General features: G+C 33.8%; 1 protein-coding gene across 1 annotated transcript in view; it reads left to right on the top strand.

Annotated features, from left to right (window-relative positions):
* The window catches only part of LOC150110244 (uncharacterized), a 34775-nt gene that overhangs the window by 11547 nt on the left and 2910 nt on the right, over window positions 1-20318 (top strand). The window contains exons 2-3 of the mRNA XM_090392339.1: window positions 12391-12479; window positions 16379-16571. Coding sequence (XP_090248465.1) covers window positions 12391-12479; window positions 16379-16571 — 282 coding nt within the window. The remainder of the gene's footprint in view (window positions 1-12390; window positions 12480-16378; window positions 16572-20318) is intronic.

The raw sequence follows: 20318 nt of genomic DNA, 5'->3' as shown, positions 1-20318 counted from the left end.
TCACCGAAAATATTTCGAACAATTGGGCTATCATTGAATTACTTTTGATTATTCGTAGCCTTACACGTAATAAAATCTATGATTTTGGAGGAATTTGTACCCCTAATTATCTAGATGGGTTTTTGTCATCAGCATGATAATTTTCTTCAAATCCTCTCGATGCCAATTCCGCGTTCTTATCATTAACTGTTACAAGATAAAGTAGTCACTCCTAGATATACAGAAGGGATTAATAAATCGTTCCAGTCTGAATTCAAATCCTTTACTTGAACTGAGGTCGCTATGCCAAGTGCATGATATGATATGAAAAAGCTCAAAAGATATCTTGCAGCTCCTTCAAGTATTCTCCAAGTCTTTACAAACGACGTCATAAGACGGATTTCGATATTACGTTATTAAGTTCAGAATGTGTGTGTGTGTGTGTGTGTGTGTGTGTGTGTGTGTGTGTGTGTGTGTGTGTGTGTGTGTGTGTGTGTGTGTGTGTGTGTGTGTGTGTGTGTGTGTGTGTGTGTGTGTGTGTGTGTAAACTTGTATTCTACTCCCATAATCCTTTCAAAACTTCCATTTATTCGTAATCTCACAATCCCAGTAAATAAACAACTGACGGGTGATAGCCGAAAGTCAAGTAAGTGAAAATCCACACAAAAGAAGTTCACTTGAAAACACCAAATAAAAATAAAATAAAAATGATGTTTGCATACTTCTACGAGATGGCAATTCATTGTCTGTTATCGCAACCAACAGATGACACCAAAACACGCGTGCGAGCTTTATTACATTGTTAGGCGTATTTTTTATGCCAACAATTCCCAGATGTGATATTTTTCTGATTTGTCTGTTGAAATGATTATAATAACTAGAGGGCGCTAGTAGTGAAACAGTCTGACTTGACACATTAATATAACAGAGTTTAAATATGTAATACTAGAAGAAAATGGCAATGAGATTAAGCTAGATCCTCCCAAAGACATAGACATGGTGTCATAACCTTTGAAACATTCAGCTGTCTGCAACAAAAAATTCATTAAAAACAACTATTTATAGAACTCAGTAAATTATATTATAATCAGAACGATGTTCCCAAGTATAATCTATCTTTTAAAGTGATTAAAGTCATTTTTATTGTTCGTTACTTTGAAGTATTCAAATGTCTTTCAGAACGATAATGGGTTTGTGTTTACACATTCGTGCTTGGAGAAGCTTGGGGTAATTTAATTCGCTTCCTGCTGTGTTTTGAAATGGAAAATCTGAAAATCTCCTGTATTTGAAAGAATATTTAATATTATTATTGTCAAAGTAAAAAATGACATTTCTTTATTTAAAGATTCATCAGAAATGACATTTTCCAAAACAAATGTTCAATGCGGGACGTATAATCCTATTATGTTCCAATGCAATTATGTGATTTACGTTTCGACTATTTCTTTATGTCTCTTTTATGATTTTTTTTCTGTCATGTATTCCTTTCAGACTGGACTTGACTATAAGGCTTTACGTGGAATAAAAGATAAGACAATAAAATCATGGAAACAAAAAGTACTTTTAGAAAAAGTACATTAAAATTTCATGGATATGAAGTGCTCGCTGGAGAAAACATTTGAGAAATAACTTAGGATTAATTTATGTAGAAAACTGTCAGACATTTCTTGTTATGATGAACAGGATAACTCAAAATGTTCGGAAGTCTTTTGATGATTATGATGCGATTTGTGATGGATGTCACAGATAGAAAGACTGAATTCAAATGATATCGTCACAAGTAATTTACGTGATCTTGTTATTCTTCTTCATTCCTTTTCCAAAGTCTCTTTTCTTATTCTTCATTTTCTCCTCTTCATTTTCTCTTAATTTTCCCTCTTACAATGTCCTTCCTTTTTTTATCTTCTTCCTTAACACTTTCTTTCCTCTTCATTCTATTTTCATCCTCTTCATTTCCTTTCTACTTCTTCATTTAACTTACTCATCTTCCCTTTCACTTTCTCGTCTTCTTTATAAACCCCCCCTTCTTCCTCATCACTTCCTCATCTTTCTTTTTTTCGTCACGACTTCCATTTCAATCCTTCATCTTTCTTTTTATTCCTTATCACTTCCTCGTCTTTTCCAAGTCCTATTTCATGCTGCTTACTTCGTTATCTTCCTTTTTCTACCCCGTTTCTTCTTTCTGACCATCTCTCCCATTTAACCCCTTTCTCTTTACCGACTTTTCTTTCTTTTTTTTCTTCCTCTTAAACTAACTCAGTCTAAAGGAATTAGCAATTTTCCTATATTTTTTCCTCTTGTGAAGAAAGAAGCGGAATAAGAACAATGAATGAATAAACAAAACAAAGTAACCATCATAATCTCATATTTCTGGATTATAATTTATGAAGCCGATATTTAAAGTTTAGAAAATGTTTAGTAGCAATGCAATACTGTCACCCTTTTTAAAATCATGTATTTCATTCATGATTAAAACAGCGGGTACTAATAAAGGCATGCTCATCGCTGTTGATTCTCAGTCATTGCTAAAATTGACTTTGTTAAACAGTGGGCAATTCGAGAATATACGAAATTTCGATATATGGGTTGTAAACGGGCAAGCGAAACTTGTTGAAAGAGAAGAACTGATGCCGATGAGAAAGAACCACACACACACACACACACACACACACACACGCACACACACACACACTATACACAAAAAACCAGTTCTAGCAAGTTTTGGAGTAAACTAACATATGTAGACAAATTTATAAAAATCTCGTGTAAATAAAAATAAAGTACTTCAAAGGCTATGGTGGGCAGTTTTATTATGTTAGCTAATTGAGTGCGTTCTACTGGATGGTTTGGCTGTTTTGTGGGATGAAAAACTGGAGTTACTGTCAGAGACATCTTGCCATCCCGTTTGGCATCAGATAATCCTTTCATTTTAAAAACTCTTATACTAATGCATGACTTTTTTACAAATTTTTATTGCTTCACAATCATTATTATTGGATACAAATTCGCCTAATTGCATACATTCCTGCATAAGTTTTGCGTCATCTACTTAATAGGCACATGAGCACATGAGTGAATTTTTGGTATTAATTTTAATATCAAAAATTCACGATTTTTCTTAATATATTCGACTATTTTGACAACGGATAATAAAGCAGCAAACCAAATCTTAATGAGAGCTATACACAGCCTTTTAGTAAAGTATTTGGAATGAAAGCAGCTAATCGAAAAAAAAAAAAAAGTCGTCGGCGAGTCTTATTCCCGTAGGCACTTTGTTTCTATTTACATTTAGTCAACTCCGTACGAACGGGGTTATTTTAAAAGGCTTGTAACTCAACCTGCCATGTCTACTTTCTATTTTTTAGTTCGATTGTTCTATTTTTAGGAATCAGCATTAGTCCAAATTGGTAGAATCGTGTTTGTGGTTTAAACTTAGGACAACATTCTGGGAATGAACCAATAAAACAGAGGACTTTGTTCTTTTAAATACGGTTGGGTTAGTGGACGGCTTCAAACAATAGTTTTCTTCATGAAATGCTAGCGTCTTGTGTTTACTACCAGATATAGAAGAAATCCTGGATTCTCTAAGAGACAATAATAGTACGTAGGTATATTTACGTGTTGTCTTAGCAAACAAGAAAAAAAAAAGATTTTTGGTTAACCAGTGGAGTTTTTACCAAGGTTATATTGGATTTCAAATTTCTTTGTAGATGTGTAGTACTTGACTAAGATTCTATTTATAGATGAATGGGAATCCTTTACGGCTAATTTTCAACTTAAGTGCATTATTTTAATTTAAAAATTAATTTAAATTATTTAAAAATTTATTTTAAATTAGATTAGCGTAATTTATAAGAAATTTTATGCATGATGAGTCTAATGATTCCCTTGAAGACTAGGAATAATAATAATAATAATAATAATAATAATAATAATTTGAAATTTAATACACTAACAATAAATCATTTAAACACGATTTACCTCCAAACTCTTAATATCGCACGATATCTAAGAAATTTTTTACACATTTCTAATGATAGCCTACTGTTATTATTGTAACTTATAACAAGTTGCCTTGGTGATGAATAACTGCTTACTTAACCTATCAACGGAATCAATTATTACGTTACCGAAGCATCCAGAAATCTATTCATTAATTTTTGTGTGTTCTTTATGTGTGCAATGCTAAACAACACTAGATAATGGTGGAGCATGCTTTTACGCTATCATATCGCTATTGAGCTCAAAACGTGTTTGTCTGCTTGCTTTCAAAATATGGATATTGTTATAGTATTTTTATTTTTCATTCAATAATTGCAGCACTCAACCTAATATATTTTCTGAAAATTTGCATCAGTGATACTTTCTTTGTAAGATTTTTTTCATACACTTGGGGATCCTCTCCAAAACATTCTCTTTACACTGAATGAATCTTCCGATAGTTCGCATATTTCACAATATTTTAAGAGAGAGAGAGAGAGAGAGAGAGAGAGAGAGAGAGAGAGAGAGAGAGAGAATATTAATACCCATATATCTATATTTGTGTCATACTTATTGTGCCAGTATTCCAACCGCATGAGCAGAAACATGCACGTGGCTCTTTACTGAGAGAAAAAAAGAGAAAAACAGGGCCTTTCTCCAATATCGAACTGTGTCGCTTGCAGCTGGCGTTGCTAGCTAGCGTGTATATCGATGCTAGAAAGGTCGACAGCCCTGGCGACAGGATAACACATTTCCTATTCTCTCTCTCTCTCTCTCTCTCTCTCTCTCACACACACACACACACACACACACACACACACACAAAATCTGTTTCCAGCATATATATATATATATATATATATATATATATATATATATATATATATATATATATATATATATATATATATATATATATATATATATATATATATATATATATATATATAGCAGTTTACTTTGCTTCATGGTATGAAATGAAATATCGGTAATTCAAAGGATTGCCATTAACCATCCCGTACACCACGACAAGTTCCGTTGTCATTGCACACAGTTATCTTCTTAGTTGGAAAATACCATTAGAAGACATTAAAACAGCCACCACTATCCCCCACCCCCTCCCCGTCGTGTAGTAAAGCCATAATAGCACTCTAGCAGCCGCACCCATCATAAATTCAACAAAGCTCTGGCGGTTGTATTATTCAATAAGCTATTAGATGTGATGTATCAGTTGAGTGTGTCTACTTTTCTAAGATTTGATAGCCTCTCCCACCCCAGTTTTCAGAGTTTTGCTCAGATTAAAGAGTAGACTGTTGCATAATCTGCAAGTATTCGCAGGTGTGGTGCAGCCATTATGGCAGTCCTATGACTTTAGACTAGCACGTGATCAGATTATGACCGACTGGCGCAGGTTTATACTCGAATCATGCATATTTGATTATACAGTTTAAGACTTGGTGGAGAGTAAATATTATTTGCAAACAAGATATTTTGGAAACATGTATCTGCTTGTATATATATATATATTTATTATAGAAATGTCTGTTGTGCTCTGTAGAAAAAACTGTTTTCATTATTTTAATATGATTATATTAAAAGGAAAAATCTATCCAAATAGACTGTTTTCATTTTTATTCGTAAATTTCACATCCTATGGGGCTTATATCATAACCGATTTACTAACGACTCTTTTAACCGGCTACAAAATGAGGTATAAAAGAATGAATCTAATGCTTTATAGTAGCAATGCGAAGTCGAAAAACAAAAGCATAAATAACATTAGATTTCAATTTTATACAACAATATAATCAGAGCATGCCTTTACACTCCAGAAATGACGTCACAATATTTGCATTTCCACTGTTTTTTTTTTTTGTATTTTTATTTTTCTATTTGTTTATTTCTATGTATATTTCTTTGATTTTTATTCAATACATCTTTGTGCTATATTATTGTTTCCTGTTTTAATGGTGTGATTTTTTACAAGAGCACACATCGTATTACATCATAAGCATAATTGAAAGTAAAAGTGAAATGAGTGACACTAATTGACTTCATTTCAAAGTTGGACTCACTCCTTGACACATGAAATGCACTTCATTTTTGACGGTCCTTTTCATTAAAAACTCTACGTGAATTCCTGTAATATTCTTGCACAATGTGTGTTCCATTTTTCACTTCTCATACAAACTTCCCCCCATCCCCAGTAAATCACTTAACGTTGGCACATTCCATTTACTCACAAATAAAGTCTTCTCCCGAAATACAACTCAACTTATATCCTCCAGTATACGGTCCCTTTACATGGGAGGTAGAGGTGCGGCATGTTTCACTCACCACCAACGCTTTTTCAACTCATATATTACCCCCACGTGCCTCTTCCGCTCCCCTGAGAAGAAATTCTGGCGAGATGTAATAGACGTCTTCCCCCGCTTCTCCACAAGATCTCTTAGGCTCCATACTGACTGATACCCACGCCTGTATCGGCACAAGTCTATTTTCGTCCGCCTCTGCGTCAAATATTTCTTCTGATGACCAGGTTGCCCTTCCCAAAGAAAGATGCCGTTTCTGTAGACAGACAGGCGAGTTTCTTATTTCTGCTATTTCGCAGCTAAAGGAAGGGCTCAGAAGTGTCTCCATTTTGCAGACGAAAGTGCTCCATCTGGTCATTCATTCTGGATTCGGTACCTCAACGACATTCAGTAATCTCGAGGGGGGAGTCTCCGCTTGAAGACGAAATATCACCGTTTATTCTCCTTTGATGACTTCTCCAGTCCAAAAAAAGTCTAAGGTTTCTACATTTAGGTTGTTCAGCTACCTCTCATTCTTAAATAGTTTCAATATTACTTCTTTAATCCTCATTGATGCTATCGCTTCGCATATTTCTCTCTCTCTCTCTCTCTCTCTCTTTCTCCAATTTCCCCTTTTATTTCTTTTCTTTCTTTCTTTATATTTTTCCCCCATTCCCCTCATTTGAGTTTCAAGTTCTTTGAGTTCTCAAAGTACTTGAACTTATTCGATTAGTCCGTCCGTCCGTAAGAATATAATATCTTTTGACTATGATTGGACAGATTTTACTGAAATTTAGTATTTGAGATCAGAACTAAAATTTGTTATTTCAATTTTGGTTTTAATTGGATAATTCCGGTGAGAAAAATAGGCAGAATAAAACTATCTGTAAAATGATATTCGAAAATGATGCTGATACTTTTATGTTGATAGAAAACGATGTTACTACAGGAGAGGAGACTGTTATAAGGTAAAGTACCTTTAGCAGTTTTTTTAAATAAAGATGAGTTAACCAGTCTTAATACGGTGGCGTTGGGTTTTAATCTAAAACTTGGATTTTCATTCCTCAAAACAGAATAGTGAGCCAGATTTCGAAATATTCAGTCTACTAATGGCCATACGTCATTAGTAGACATAACACACGGATCACAGTCGTAACTCCACTAGCGGCTGGTATTAAACTTTTTAAATACGAATGTTTCTTAATTTTAATGACGACATGAAATTTGCTTTGGTCTTAACTGAATTAATGGTTTTCACTAAAAAATAAACACAAATAAACACAAATAAGAATGAGTTAGTTTTAAGACTAACTCAATCTTGAAGAATGAAATAATTTTTTGCTCATTTTTTCAGTATTTAAACCGAACTAGGAAAAAAAGTATAGATTAAATGGTACTTAGGAATGTTGTGGAGGATTGTGGTCTCTAATGAGGAAAATTGCTTAGGATTCTTAATTCAAGTTTTTTTTTAATCGAATATCATACAGTTTCTCGGATCCGACAGTTCTTAAATAATTATTTTCTTACTCATTTCTCAAATTCCAGTCGACGTATCTAAACTAAACTTTTTTCCATATGCAAAAATATCTAAAACAGCCGCCTATTTTCGAATTTAAACTTTTTTTTTACACATTTTCAAAATTTTCAAGTTTCTAAAATGGCTACATTTTTTAAATAATTTCTTTTTCCTTTTTCTTTTTTTTTGTGTGATTGTATTGTTAAGTTGATGGACATTGTTGACAGCCTACAATCTTCTGACTATATAGTAATGCAGTGGTCGCCAAAGTGGTCAATATAACATTGTTAGGGGCCGATTCGGGCTCAGGGGCCGATTGGGGGTCGATAGAAAAATATAAGACATCATTGTTCGGGTAATATTTAATTCGGTTAACTTGAATTCTCTCCATCCTAAATGACAACGCAATTAAGAGTGAATCGTGGGAACAGTGACATGAATAGGACCTGTAAGATGGAGCAAGGTCATGAAAATAGTTACGGAGGCCAATCAAGTAGGCCAAAATGACGTATTTACCAACAAGCGTCTTTTTTGCTTATCCTATTATAATTTACGTAATAGTAAAATAGAGGGGGTCGATAAAAAGTCAAGAAACTCTTGAAGGGGTCAAAGGTCAAAGAAGTTTACCCCTGTAGTTAATGCGTAAGTAATACGAAACATGTTTATTCTGCCATCTTGTGTCAAAAGACTAAACTTTTAACAGTTATAGTGTAAGGTATGTTACTGAAATGTTCACAGTGATACGCTACTGTATTCCATCTTCTAATATCAAATTAAGGGGGGTACACACACACACACACACACACACACACACACACACACACACACACACACACACACACACACACACACACACACACACACACACACACACACACACACACACACACACATATATATTAAATTTTATAGGCATATTTATAACATATTTGCAGATACACCTCGCTATTTTCCTCTATGTTTTTAAATGCTTCTTCTCTCCCGCTTCTTCTTCTCTCTCGTTCTTTTTCTAATTTCATTTCTTTATTCTATTTTAAGCCATAAGAAGTTAAGTAATCGCTTAAGGGGAAAATTTCCCACCCTAAAAATACGTTACTGTTAGCAACGATAATCTGACTAGGTGCAAATCTCACCATTATGATAACAGTTGCAGACATGTCAGATATAAATTTGTTATAAAAGCCAAAGGCTATCGAACGAACAAAGTTTCTTGTTCTGACATCCAAAAATAGCAAACTCAATAAAGCCGAAAGCAAATCGAAGCGAGGGTTTCAATTTTATACGCACGTGATTTTTATAGCTTTCAGATAAATGCTGTTATTTCAGTTCTTTTCGAGACTCTAAATTTCTAATAATAAAATGAACTATTGATTTCAAGTTTAAAATTAGTAAAGGAAGGAAACACGGGGAAAAACTCTACGATAATGACTATATTTTTACGGAAATAATTGTTTTCTTGAAGTTCGTTTCTCACCAGATGTCACTGCGATCATTGATCTAGTGTGAGCACATTTTGACAGCCAGCCAGCATTAATAATGGATATTTGTCGTTCATCGTACACATTAAAACCATAACTTTTAGTTTGTTCTTCCTAAATATGTTCATGTTATTTCATGAATTAAACGTGTTCAATACAAACCGATTCCGTAGATGAGAACCTGGAAGCTGCAATACTTAAACTAATATTAGATTGATGAGTTAAGTGTTATTTCCTGTTTATTAAAAGACATTCTAGAAAGGCTTAACACTTATGATAAATGATTCCACTCTTGCCATAATGTTCGATGACATACATATGAAATACGGTCTCCTTTCTGAGTGGCTTCTCCTGTCGGATGTAACCGGACAAGAGAAGGTCAAAACGGCAATTGGCTCTCAGCCAAAGGGCTCATGAAAACGTAAGAAAATGTGAAGAAAGTAACCCATTGGAAGGTCAGGATTGAAAGACCTTGATAACAGAAAAAATACGTCAGCAATGGTAGCTTTGGATAAGAATGGAACATTTAGATTGCACAGCAGAAGATGAACAAGTGGAATAGAAACTTGATCCACTTAATAGCCAATGTTTTGCAAACTTTCGATAGGACGACTCGAAATGTGACATATGTGTGTCATTGGAAATAACAAAACTTTATCCCCAAGGAAACCACCACCTCTCTCTCTCTCTCTCTCTCTCTCTCTCTCTCTCTCTCTCTCTCTCTCACTCTCATAGTCAATATTGTTCGATTTATTAAAAATAAGTAGGTCAGCTTTTTTCGGCCGGGAGAGCTGGAGTTGTGAATTAAACAAGTGGCTTCAACGTTGGCATTAGAGAACAAGTTTTTATCGAACAGTTGTAAAAATATCTCACGTTCATTCTTTTTTCTTAAGATGTGGGTGAAGGTCACCTGTACACTAGTGTGGCTTCACAAACTGCAGCTAAGTCTACCGACTGCACACGAATAGGAAAAGTCTATGCGACAACATAATTATATTCCAGTTGCAAATACTTCCATTCGTGATTAATGTGTAATTTACATACGTTAGGTCTTTAATTATTAGGTTGTTTTCCCACAAACTTTCTTTATAGAGAACAGTTATTAAGTTCTTCCGTTTGGTTTCTTTTTTTTCTTTTTTTTTTTCTGTGTGATATTACGTGGTATGGATCCTGATGACTGTTAACGAACAGTCTACCAGATATGTCAGCACGCTATCAAAACTAGCATATTTATCATTTCACAATGGTAGTCTGTATAAAAACAAAATCTTTGTTGAGGTTTGCTAACAATAAAGGTTAACATTTCTCATTTGTTATTTTAGCACAAATTAACAAGTGGTTTGCAATTTACATTGTTTGCTAATAATTGGTAGTTTAAATGCAGTTTGTCTTATGGAGCGTTCTTTCAACATCGCATAATACTCGCTTTATTTGCCTATCTGTGCACGTAATAGTAGTCTCCCAGCTGGACACCGTTTCATGGCCAACATAAACACTGAGAGTTTTTTTTTTGCTAAAATGTATCCCTACATTTCAGTTTTGGTTTAAATTAGAAAACGACAAGTAGCTCAATTATATAAAAAATGCGCTGTAATTATGTTATTGTTAACGTTTTGCATTCTTTGTTGCCATGGGTGTAGATCTCGTGAAATACTTTCTATGGAAATTTACAAAGGATTATATTATTGTTGAATATTATTATTATAAGCAACAATATGCTAGGCTAACATATATAATTCTTCTGAAGGCATAATATATGAGGGACACGTATAGCTCTTTATTAAAAGGGCCACACTTATCCATTAATTATGCGTCTTACGTGAAGACAAATCAGAGTTCTGAGAGCAGTGAACTAGTCAATCCCCTCTTGTTAGTATCAAAAAATAATAATTAGAAGGAGAATGCAAGTTTTCCGGAATTTAGCTGCACTTCGCCGCTGTCAAAAACTTTCTTACGTTATATAGACGATCGCTCAAATTATGTAACATTATGTAACAATAGGACAATCTCCACTAATATATTTTGCAAAAACGAATATTTGAATAGCTCGGTTTATAGAATTAATAATAATAACATATTTTATGTTAATATCTTCATTTTATTACACCTTATTGATCTGTCATTAGAACACTTGCCTTCAGTGAATAAAATATAGTAGAAGGGTAATATCAGCTACACCATATATTACATCAGAAGGCAGAAGTTCCATTCTACTATAGGAGAAACCATTTTAAATCTCCATTTACTTCGTGACCAGTAATTACTATAACATTTTAACTCGTTCTTGTAGTATTATATATGAGCTTTATCATGGGAATTTCTTTTAGTGATTAAGTGGAAATAAAAGTACTTAAAATTTATGCCCTATATCATTTTTTTTTGTGTTTATTTTTGAGGTCGATTTATTTAGAATTACAGCCAAAGGGGTGTGAAACTTGTATTTTATTGTATGTTCTCACACCGATTTATACATATCATGCAGGATTCCTGCCAATTCTACTGGAAGTGAGTTGAAAAACTCTTATAAAGATTCCTCTCATCTTATACGGATTTGAATCCCCCAGGTCTTTCCAAACCAAAAAACAGTCATGTTTCGAAAGAAACCTGTTACGTAATATTTTCTTAGATCTCCTCCCTGCTATCATAAACCGACAATCCCTCCTTTTCTAAGAGTATTACACAATTTATGGAAGAGCTTCAAGTTTTGGGCAAAAGTTAAAATGCGTTGGAGAACTGTTTTGGTATATATATAAAAAAAAAGGTCAGTGATCCAGACTACATTATATATTGCTCTTTACCACGAAGCAACAGCTAATTCATCATCACAACAATATAACCGTTGTGTTTTCACTTTCGTTGCCTTAGTTACAAGCTCAGCACGTGCTAACTTTATAATTATGACGTAACATGTGTATATGAAATGCAGCCAAGATTGCCGGATTTGTGCCAGTTTAAGCGCAGCTCATCAATTTCAATAATTAGAGCTAATTTAACAATGTCACATGAGTACGGATTCACGTAGTGTGTAGAAGTTTTAAATGTAAGCTTGTAATCCCAACTTAATAGAAATATTATAAGACATAAAAATGAATCCACTGAAAGTTAACTTTTTTTTTAAATCTTTATTTCGTATGCTTTTTTACAGATGAAGAAAATGAGAAATCCGTGACTGTTGTGCTAAATGGTGAAGAGTCGGAGCTCGTGTTTATGGAACAAACTTACCATGGAGACACGGTAAGCAGCTATTTGAGTTATATCACGACACGTCTCATGTTTCAGAGTCTAACTAACGGAAGTAATAATCTCTTTAATTAAGAAACAACATCCTTTGTCCCATATTTTATTTGTCACGCAGAAGTTGACTGTCGTCTGTTGTACTGCATGCGGTGAAGGTCTAAATTTAGTAACGGACTGCAAAAATATTCTACTTAACTCCCCCCCCCCCCCATCCCTCTTTCCATTAAGGACTAGTTAGTAGGTCTGTATTGACTGGCTAATTGGGACAAGAGATATATGACTTCTGTGTTACTAGTTTGCAAATATGCATCATTAATGTATGCTAAGGGAGCGTATAAAAATAATTACTCCGAATGAACCATTATCATACTTATTCTATTTTCCTCTCGTGTGTGTACAAGGTTGGGGGGGGAAGAAACAGTGTGGTGGCGGTATGACATGGTGGATTGTTCTCATGGATATTACTGAGTCTTCTTACGCTCCACTGAACACACCTTAACTGCTAATTCTTACCTGGGGGTTGTTTTTTCCTAGGTTGCTCTACATGTTGACAATGTGGGCCGATGGATCTGGACTCTTCCAACGCCCTTTGTCACAAGGCTCTCATTGTGCAAGCATCGTCTGAAGAGCATATCCAGGCATTCCGTGGACACCTTTGGTCGCTTAATTCTCCTGATTTGAATCCCATCGGACATTTGTGGAATTGTGTGGAACGCAGAATCTGCCGTTTGACGCCAGTGTCTCGTTCGGTTTCTGACTTCCGTTATTCTGTCTAGTTGATCTGGAATATCTCATCACATCTTCCGTGGAATCATTACCAAGAAGAGTTCAAGTGGTTATCATGGTCAAAGGAGGCCTAACATTACTAGATAGGTAGTCATAATGTTTGGGCACAAGGGAGGTCACAGGGCCTATAATACAACGTCATGCGCGAACAAGTGATTTTTGCACAGCATAGAGTTAGTTGATCATCTTATGGATATTTACGAGTTAATGTTTAGATATTATTTCTGGATTTCAAGAAATGATTGACCGGTAGAAATAACACATTTAGCACAAAACTCACAAACTCCAATTTAAATAATGAATTAAAACAAACAAACAAAAATTCATATTAACCGACTGTTGTTTTTCCGGGCTTTACAAACGGTAGTTATCTATCTATACGAAGGGTAGTCCAAAATGACGAAAACAACACTGTCACTATTGTTGCTGTTAACAACAGTGGAAACAGACGTTTTATGGTGACAACAACAACATCATGACTTACTATCAGTGGTTTGCTGGACTGCAAACATGAGGCAGTGCGCGTGAAGTATATGCTACTAATAATACTAGTGTAGTTTGTAGTGGTCAAATGACACAGTCCCATTGAATGTATAATATGACATCTTGCATAATTTAATATCTACGTTTATTTCGAGAGCTATAATGAATCTGGAGCTAGTTGGATGGGCAATCAAGTCTCAAAGAAATACGCCGTAAGAAAGAACTGCTATAGGAAAAGTACAGATCTCTAGAGTCACCTATTAAGTATTTAAGTATTTTAGAAGTGTATATCAGTTAGCGGAGGGCATACAGGATGTTTTAAAATGAACTGAACGCTTTCAGATATTTATTACTCAGTAACTAGGTACCACATGGGTATGTCGTAGATTAAGCATTTCTAAGATTATAATAATAACTGTGAAAATTCCTTTACAAATTAGAATATTCGTATGAAATCTATTTACTAAGCAACAAATATTTAAATGTGTTCAGTTCATTTTGAAACAACCAATACTGCTTACCAATACCCAATTAGATAAAGATTGCTCGAGAAGCAATCTTTATCTAATTGGGTAAGATATAAAGAAGAAATCCTTGATATTTTGGATCATTTGACAGTTGACACACCATTAGAGACAAATCCCTACGGATGCATGTCTGAGTAAATCGATCCTCTCGTCACCATTTTCAGTGAGTTAAGATTGCAAATTGTCTTTCCGATAGGAAGTGTACAATAGTTAATTCAATTAACAAAGATGATGCATGAAAAAAAAACGGATAGTTACAGTCCAATTAGTTATTAATTTTATAGATAACGTGTGATAGCATTATTAATCATGAATATCCAAATATCAGTGATAAGAATCACGTGCCTTCTCGACACGTGAATTTTTCTAACAGAAGAGAAAGACCAGATTTAATTGATGTTTTTACTTGAATAAGCACATGTTGGGTTGAGTTAATTGCATTATAGCCAAAGCAACTAATACGATGAGTTCAGCCTGTTGTGGTTTTAAATGAATGTGTTCTCCGGTTGCTTTTGCCTGTTGTAGGATAATAAATTCGAGTGTCCCGAAACAAACACCCAGCCCTCTTTATTAGAGATTAAGATAGTGAGTCTTATAAAGTTTTTTGGTATGTTATAAAGTCCCTTGTAAAGATTCTTTGCGTCCAACATTGAATTTGAAGCAATAGCAAGTTAGAAGAAATACTTATACCGGCCAGTGAATTAGGAACTTTTATTACAAGAAGTGGTCTCTGTATTGACATGCGACTGCCAATACCTAATCTTTTCAATTCCCTGTGCATCGTTTGGTGAGATATGGATCAGGAACAGCCTTCATTGAATGTTACGTTCAATTGCTGCACACAGGAAGTTGTTTGTTCCGTACAAGTCTCCTCAGACGATGGCGATCTCGTTCTTGATAGACTGTCTTAGGATCACAGTTACGCCTCTTAGAGAAGCATGTGGGTTATTTTTCCACTGATTAAACACCTAGGATATCTTATCTTTTGAAAAGCCAGTCAGCTCTACTGCTTTCAAAATCGTGGCTCCAGCCAGACGGGACCCAAATTAATACGCCCTTTATCGAACTCCGAAAGATCCTTTGTTTTTTGCCATTATAATCAACACTATTGACGAATACTGACCAGCAGCATTCGTAAATAGTTGCCTATAGAACGGAGTGACGTAGGTGATCAAGTATTTTGAATATATGCTATGTAAGTGACATTTACCTATATCTGCATAAGATTTCTAATTCAATGATCGCTATATCTGTAATAGATTCATAAAATAAAGTAAATAAAATAAATTAAAAAATCAGCTAACGCCTATTTGTTCCCGTATAGGAAATAAATAAAAATAAATAATGATTAATGCAATTATATGTATAAATTATATGCAATAATTATATGCATTGTTGAGTGTATTGGTGTTGTTATGTCTACATAAATATGCGAATATAATTCTTAAATCAATACAATTTTCAAATAAATAAATAAACCAAAAGAAGTGAGAAAATACACGTGAGGATGAATAAGAATAACCTGCGAGCTTTTTTTCCCTTCTTTCAGCAATGAGTTGATCTCTGAGTTAATTCAGTTCCGGTTTTTCTCTCACAACACCGACCTGGAACACATTTGATAGCAGTGCTACACATAAAATAAACAGAAACACCGATAACTGGGTAATTATTGGAGTCACATCGTTACCATACTAAATGTTAACAACAACAATAATCATAAAAGTATGGTAAAATATAAAGCATCAATAATACTGTTGGTCACTAATAATGTAACCCATCTAAACTAATTCGAATGAGAAAATCTAATATTTTGCATAATTTTAGTGTCCTCTTTATTATTCCGTACTTCTCCATTGTATTAACTATATTTACTTGGATTTTATATTTTTTGAAATTGGATCTTATATTTCAAATATTTTTATTTTTTATATGTTTATAATTAAGGTGTATTATACGAATCAGATATTATCAAAAACACTTCACTTTATTCTACTCACAATTGTGTTTTTTTTTCTTTCGTTTATTGTACTTTCACACACAGTAAATTACTGATTCTCTATTAACCTAAACGTACGTGTGAATTCTTTTTTCTTTTTATAGCATACCAATCTTGCCACTTTATTAAAACCCGATGCCTACGTCATTATCTATTCCGTTACTAGCAAAAAGAATTATCAACAAGCCAAGGAAATACTCAGGTTGTTACAAAAGTGGGACGATATTGACTCTAAAGCAGTGATTTTGGTTGGCAACAAGACAGACCTTGTCCGATTGAGGATCATAAGCACAGACGGTAAGTGAAACAATGTAATATGAACTTTCTTAAACTTAAAGAAGTTCGAATAAACTTAGTTTTATAGAATTCAAAGAAACAAGGGATGTGAACGATTTGGTTCATCGCAACTTCTTTACGGATAACATAAGTTAAACTCGGACTGGATTAGAAGTAGCTGTACGATGTAATCCTTAGACTATATCGGTAACGTTACATTGCTTACGGTATGAATCATACTAGTTCCTGCCCAATCAAGGACACATACACAAAACACCGATCAACCTGTCTGTGTTGTCCTTGTCTTCTGAACAGCCGTAAACATAGCTCAATGTTTTGTATTTAGAGCTATTTTAGGTGACTTGTGTAACCTCGCGTGCATTTTAACTACACAGATAGGGTGCACCAAAATAAACATACACAGCTGAGATGTGCAGTTCTTTTGGTTTCTTTTTTCTTTCTTTTTTTTTTTTTTTTTTTTTGTTACAGTCGAAGAGTTAACTTCGGAGCGATATTTAAAGATTGACTACAGGCCTATGCACGGTGTCAATTAACCTTTAGGTATCTATTCTTGTGTGTGTGTGTGTGCGTGTGCGTGCGTGCGAATATACTTTTTTTTAGGTGTTTGGAATACCCGGACTGCATTTACGTCAAACCAGTTGCTACGCATAGTTTCCCCATTCTAAATCATTAATTAACTTTACTGTTTTTATGAAGAAGCAACGATATTGTTAGTTATCTCATTAATCTTTCGAATTCTTCCATTTATGAGTGATTGACGAAGAATGGATTACTTGGACACTCAGTTAATCCTAACATTTTTCAGAAAGTGCATCAACTTATTTTTATAACAAAGAGCAGAATAAAAGAAATCCCATTTTGTTTTATTTCTTTCCTAACTAGTGAATTTTAATGTCACAATGTTCAGTTGAAAGAATCCAAACAGCGATTTCGTTCTTCATATGCGCTACGTAATGCATACATGAGATACCTGCATCAAGGCTTTCATTACGGATTCATATTGTTGTGCATTTTTAAAAAGGATTGTAATGGAATAAGCTTCTGTGGCTGGAATTGTTCATAGTATTATTTCTGGCCTGAACCATAAGGAGAAAACTCTAACTAAAAATTGTTTATTCAACAAGTTTCCTATATTCCATCTTGAATTCCATCTTCATCAGAAATAAAATATTTTAATTTGAAAAAAAAATTAACATATTGATTCCTATAACATAAACTGCCATATATAGAATTCATCGTTAAATAGATGGTACACATCGTGCTGAAATGAACAAATCAGCACGAGCAAATCAACAATGAACCACGTGTTCATTGTTGATTTACTTTTCGGGTCCATCCTATTAACATGTTGATTCCATTCTAATCTTCTATTTTTTATCGATGCATTTATGAAGAATGTCGGTGACATTCTTCATATCTCAAATTTTGTTTTGTTCATCATTTTTCTTAATGTTTTCATTTCACATGTACTTATCTATTGCATTTTCGATTTTCTATTTTTGTATATACGTAATTCAATATCGGTCGGACTCGATTTGTATATTCTTACTTTTGTTTCGTTTGCTACGTCTTTATTTTTCCATATCATTGAATTTAGACATCCTGATATTTTATTAGCTTTCAGAGATTGCTCTTTTACTTCATCCTGTTTTAACTATAAAATAGCACGTATGTCACAGCAGAGTAACTTTCTTAATATGTAAATTTTTCATCTTTACCTATCATAAGACATTGTCAATACAATTATCAAACAACAATAGGAACTAAATAATAAAAAAAAACAATAGGTCATGCTTAAATTGGAATTCCTCTACGTATACAGTCGCGTATTTATGGATTAAATCTAATTGAACTATAAAAAAAATTAAATTAAAACAGAACAGATAAATTTAATTTATGCACTTGAGGATAACAATTTCCCAGACCTTTGGAACAGTGAGACAATCGTTCCAATTAAGATTAGGTCTACGACCTAAGGCTTCAGCACTTTCTTTATATAAACGTTTATGTTTATATACGGATCTATGTCATAGTTTAGTGTTTTTCCATTGTTTTTTTTTGCCATTAATTTTTTACAGCCCAATTAGGTTTAATCCATAAATACGCGACTGTATACGTAGAGGGATTCCAATTTAAGCATGCACACTAATGTTTATTTTTTTTATTACTTTAGTAACTCTTATTGGTTGTACTAACGAGGTCTTATGATATATAAGACGAACTATCTCTCTATATTAAAAAGCTATCTACTGTGGCATGCACGTTATTTGATAGTTATGAATAATCCACAGGTTTCACAATACAAGAAAGTCTTCATTTTTCACAGTTATACGTAGAATTTAAATTTCATTACTTGTTCCAGTATTTTTATATTTAGTTATAATTTGTTTCTTTTGGTTCTTTCGCAATTACCATTGTTTTGATTTATCTGTTGACGTTTATATATTAATGGAAGTTATTTTATTTATTTTTTTTTAAAATAAAATATTTTATCCCTGATTAAGTAAGACTTAGAAGCGCAGGAAACTTATTGAATAAACAATTTTACTTAGTGATTAGCGCATCCGCTCTCAAATCAATACGCTGAAAATTCGAATCCTGCCGTTGGCATGGATATTTGTAATTGTCTTTAGATGGTAGGTGAATATCATCATCATTCGTTGCGACACCACTGTTCCCTCTTATTGGGGGAGGACTGAAGTGGCTTGAAAAGTTTGGTTTGGTCTCTAGATCAGGGTTTCCAGACTATGTACAAATAATAAATAAATAAAAATACAAAAAAGTATGTACTAAAATGGAAAACAAATCCTTAGCCTATCTACGGTACTGATGTACAATAGGTTTACCAAAACTTTCTTGCGTTGGAGGCTTTGTCGTAAACAATAAAAAAAAATTCAAAAAATAATCCAGCAGTGTGTTTACTCCTTCCTTATATTAACTTTTTCGCTATTTTACTTCTGTGTTATGTTCCTATAAGGGAGGCGTAAACATACTGCCTGATTAACAGTTTTTTTTTAATAGCCAATATATGAAAACACTGTAAGATGAGAACGGTTTTATAAAATGTTGGACAGGGCGAACAGCTTTTATCGCTTTAGCTGTTCATTTGCTTCGTTCGTTAATATAATAGTTTTATTTTTCTACTTCTACAAGGAATATCACGGCTTGAATATCAATCTGAATAACCCACTTAGCAGAAGCGAATTATGGCTATTTATTCTCCCGCTATTTGGCTTATAGGTGGGAAGGATAAAGGTCATTTATTTCAAAATAACCTTTTCAAAACTGTGATGGTGTTGATAGCATCGTAAATTAATATCTCAGATAGCTCTCAAACTGCTGCGCTAATTACATTTTGATGTCTAATTAAGTATTAAGAGAACGAGAGAGAGAGAGAGAGAGAGAGAGAGAGAGAGAGAGAGAGAGAGAGAGAGAATGCAGTGGAGCTGTCTAGCGAATCCTTTTAAAGGTCAACATACTAACTCGCTTCCTTTTTAATTCATTTTAAGTGTAATTCAATATGTTTTGAGAAAATAAATTGGTTTCATCATCATAGTTGAATCATCTGTATACTTGCTAAACATGTTTTCAAGGAGTCAGATTATGTATATTGCTTCCGAAATTATTGAATTAGCCTACTCAAGCAAATGAAGGTAAGTATCCGGTAATGTCATTAAAGGAGTTCTGCAGTATATATTATCGAGAATCTATATCGTGCATTAGTATATATATATATATGTAAAATAT

Source organism: Typopeltis vanoorti, chromosome 1 (assembly GCF_054136105.1).
Source record: "Typopeltis vanoorti isolate ZY-2024b chromosome 1, IOZ_Tvanoo_1.0, whole genome shotgun sequence".
NCBI classification, from domain to species: Eukaryota; Metazoa; Arthropoda; class Arachnida; order Uropygi; family Thelyphonidae; genus Typopeltis; species Typopeltis vanoorti.
This window is presented reverse-complemented; position numbering and strand designations above follow the sequence as displayed.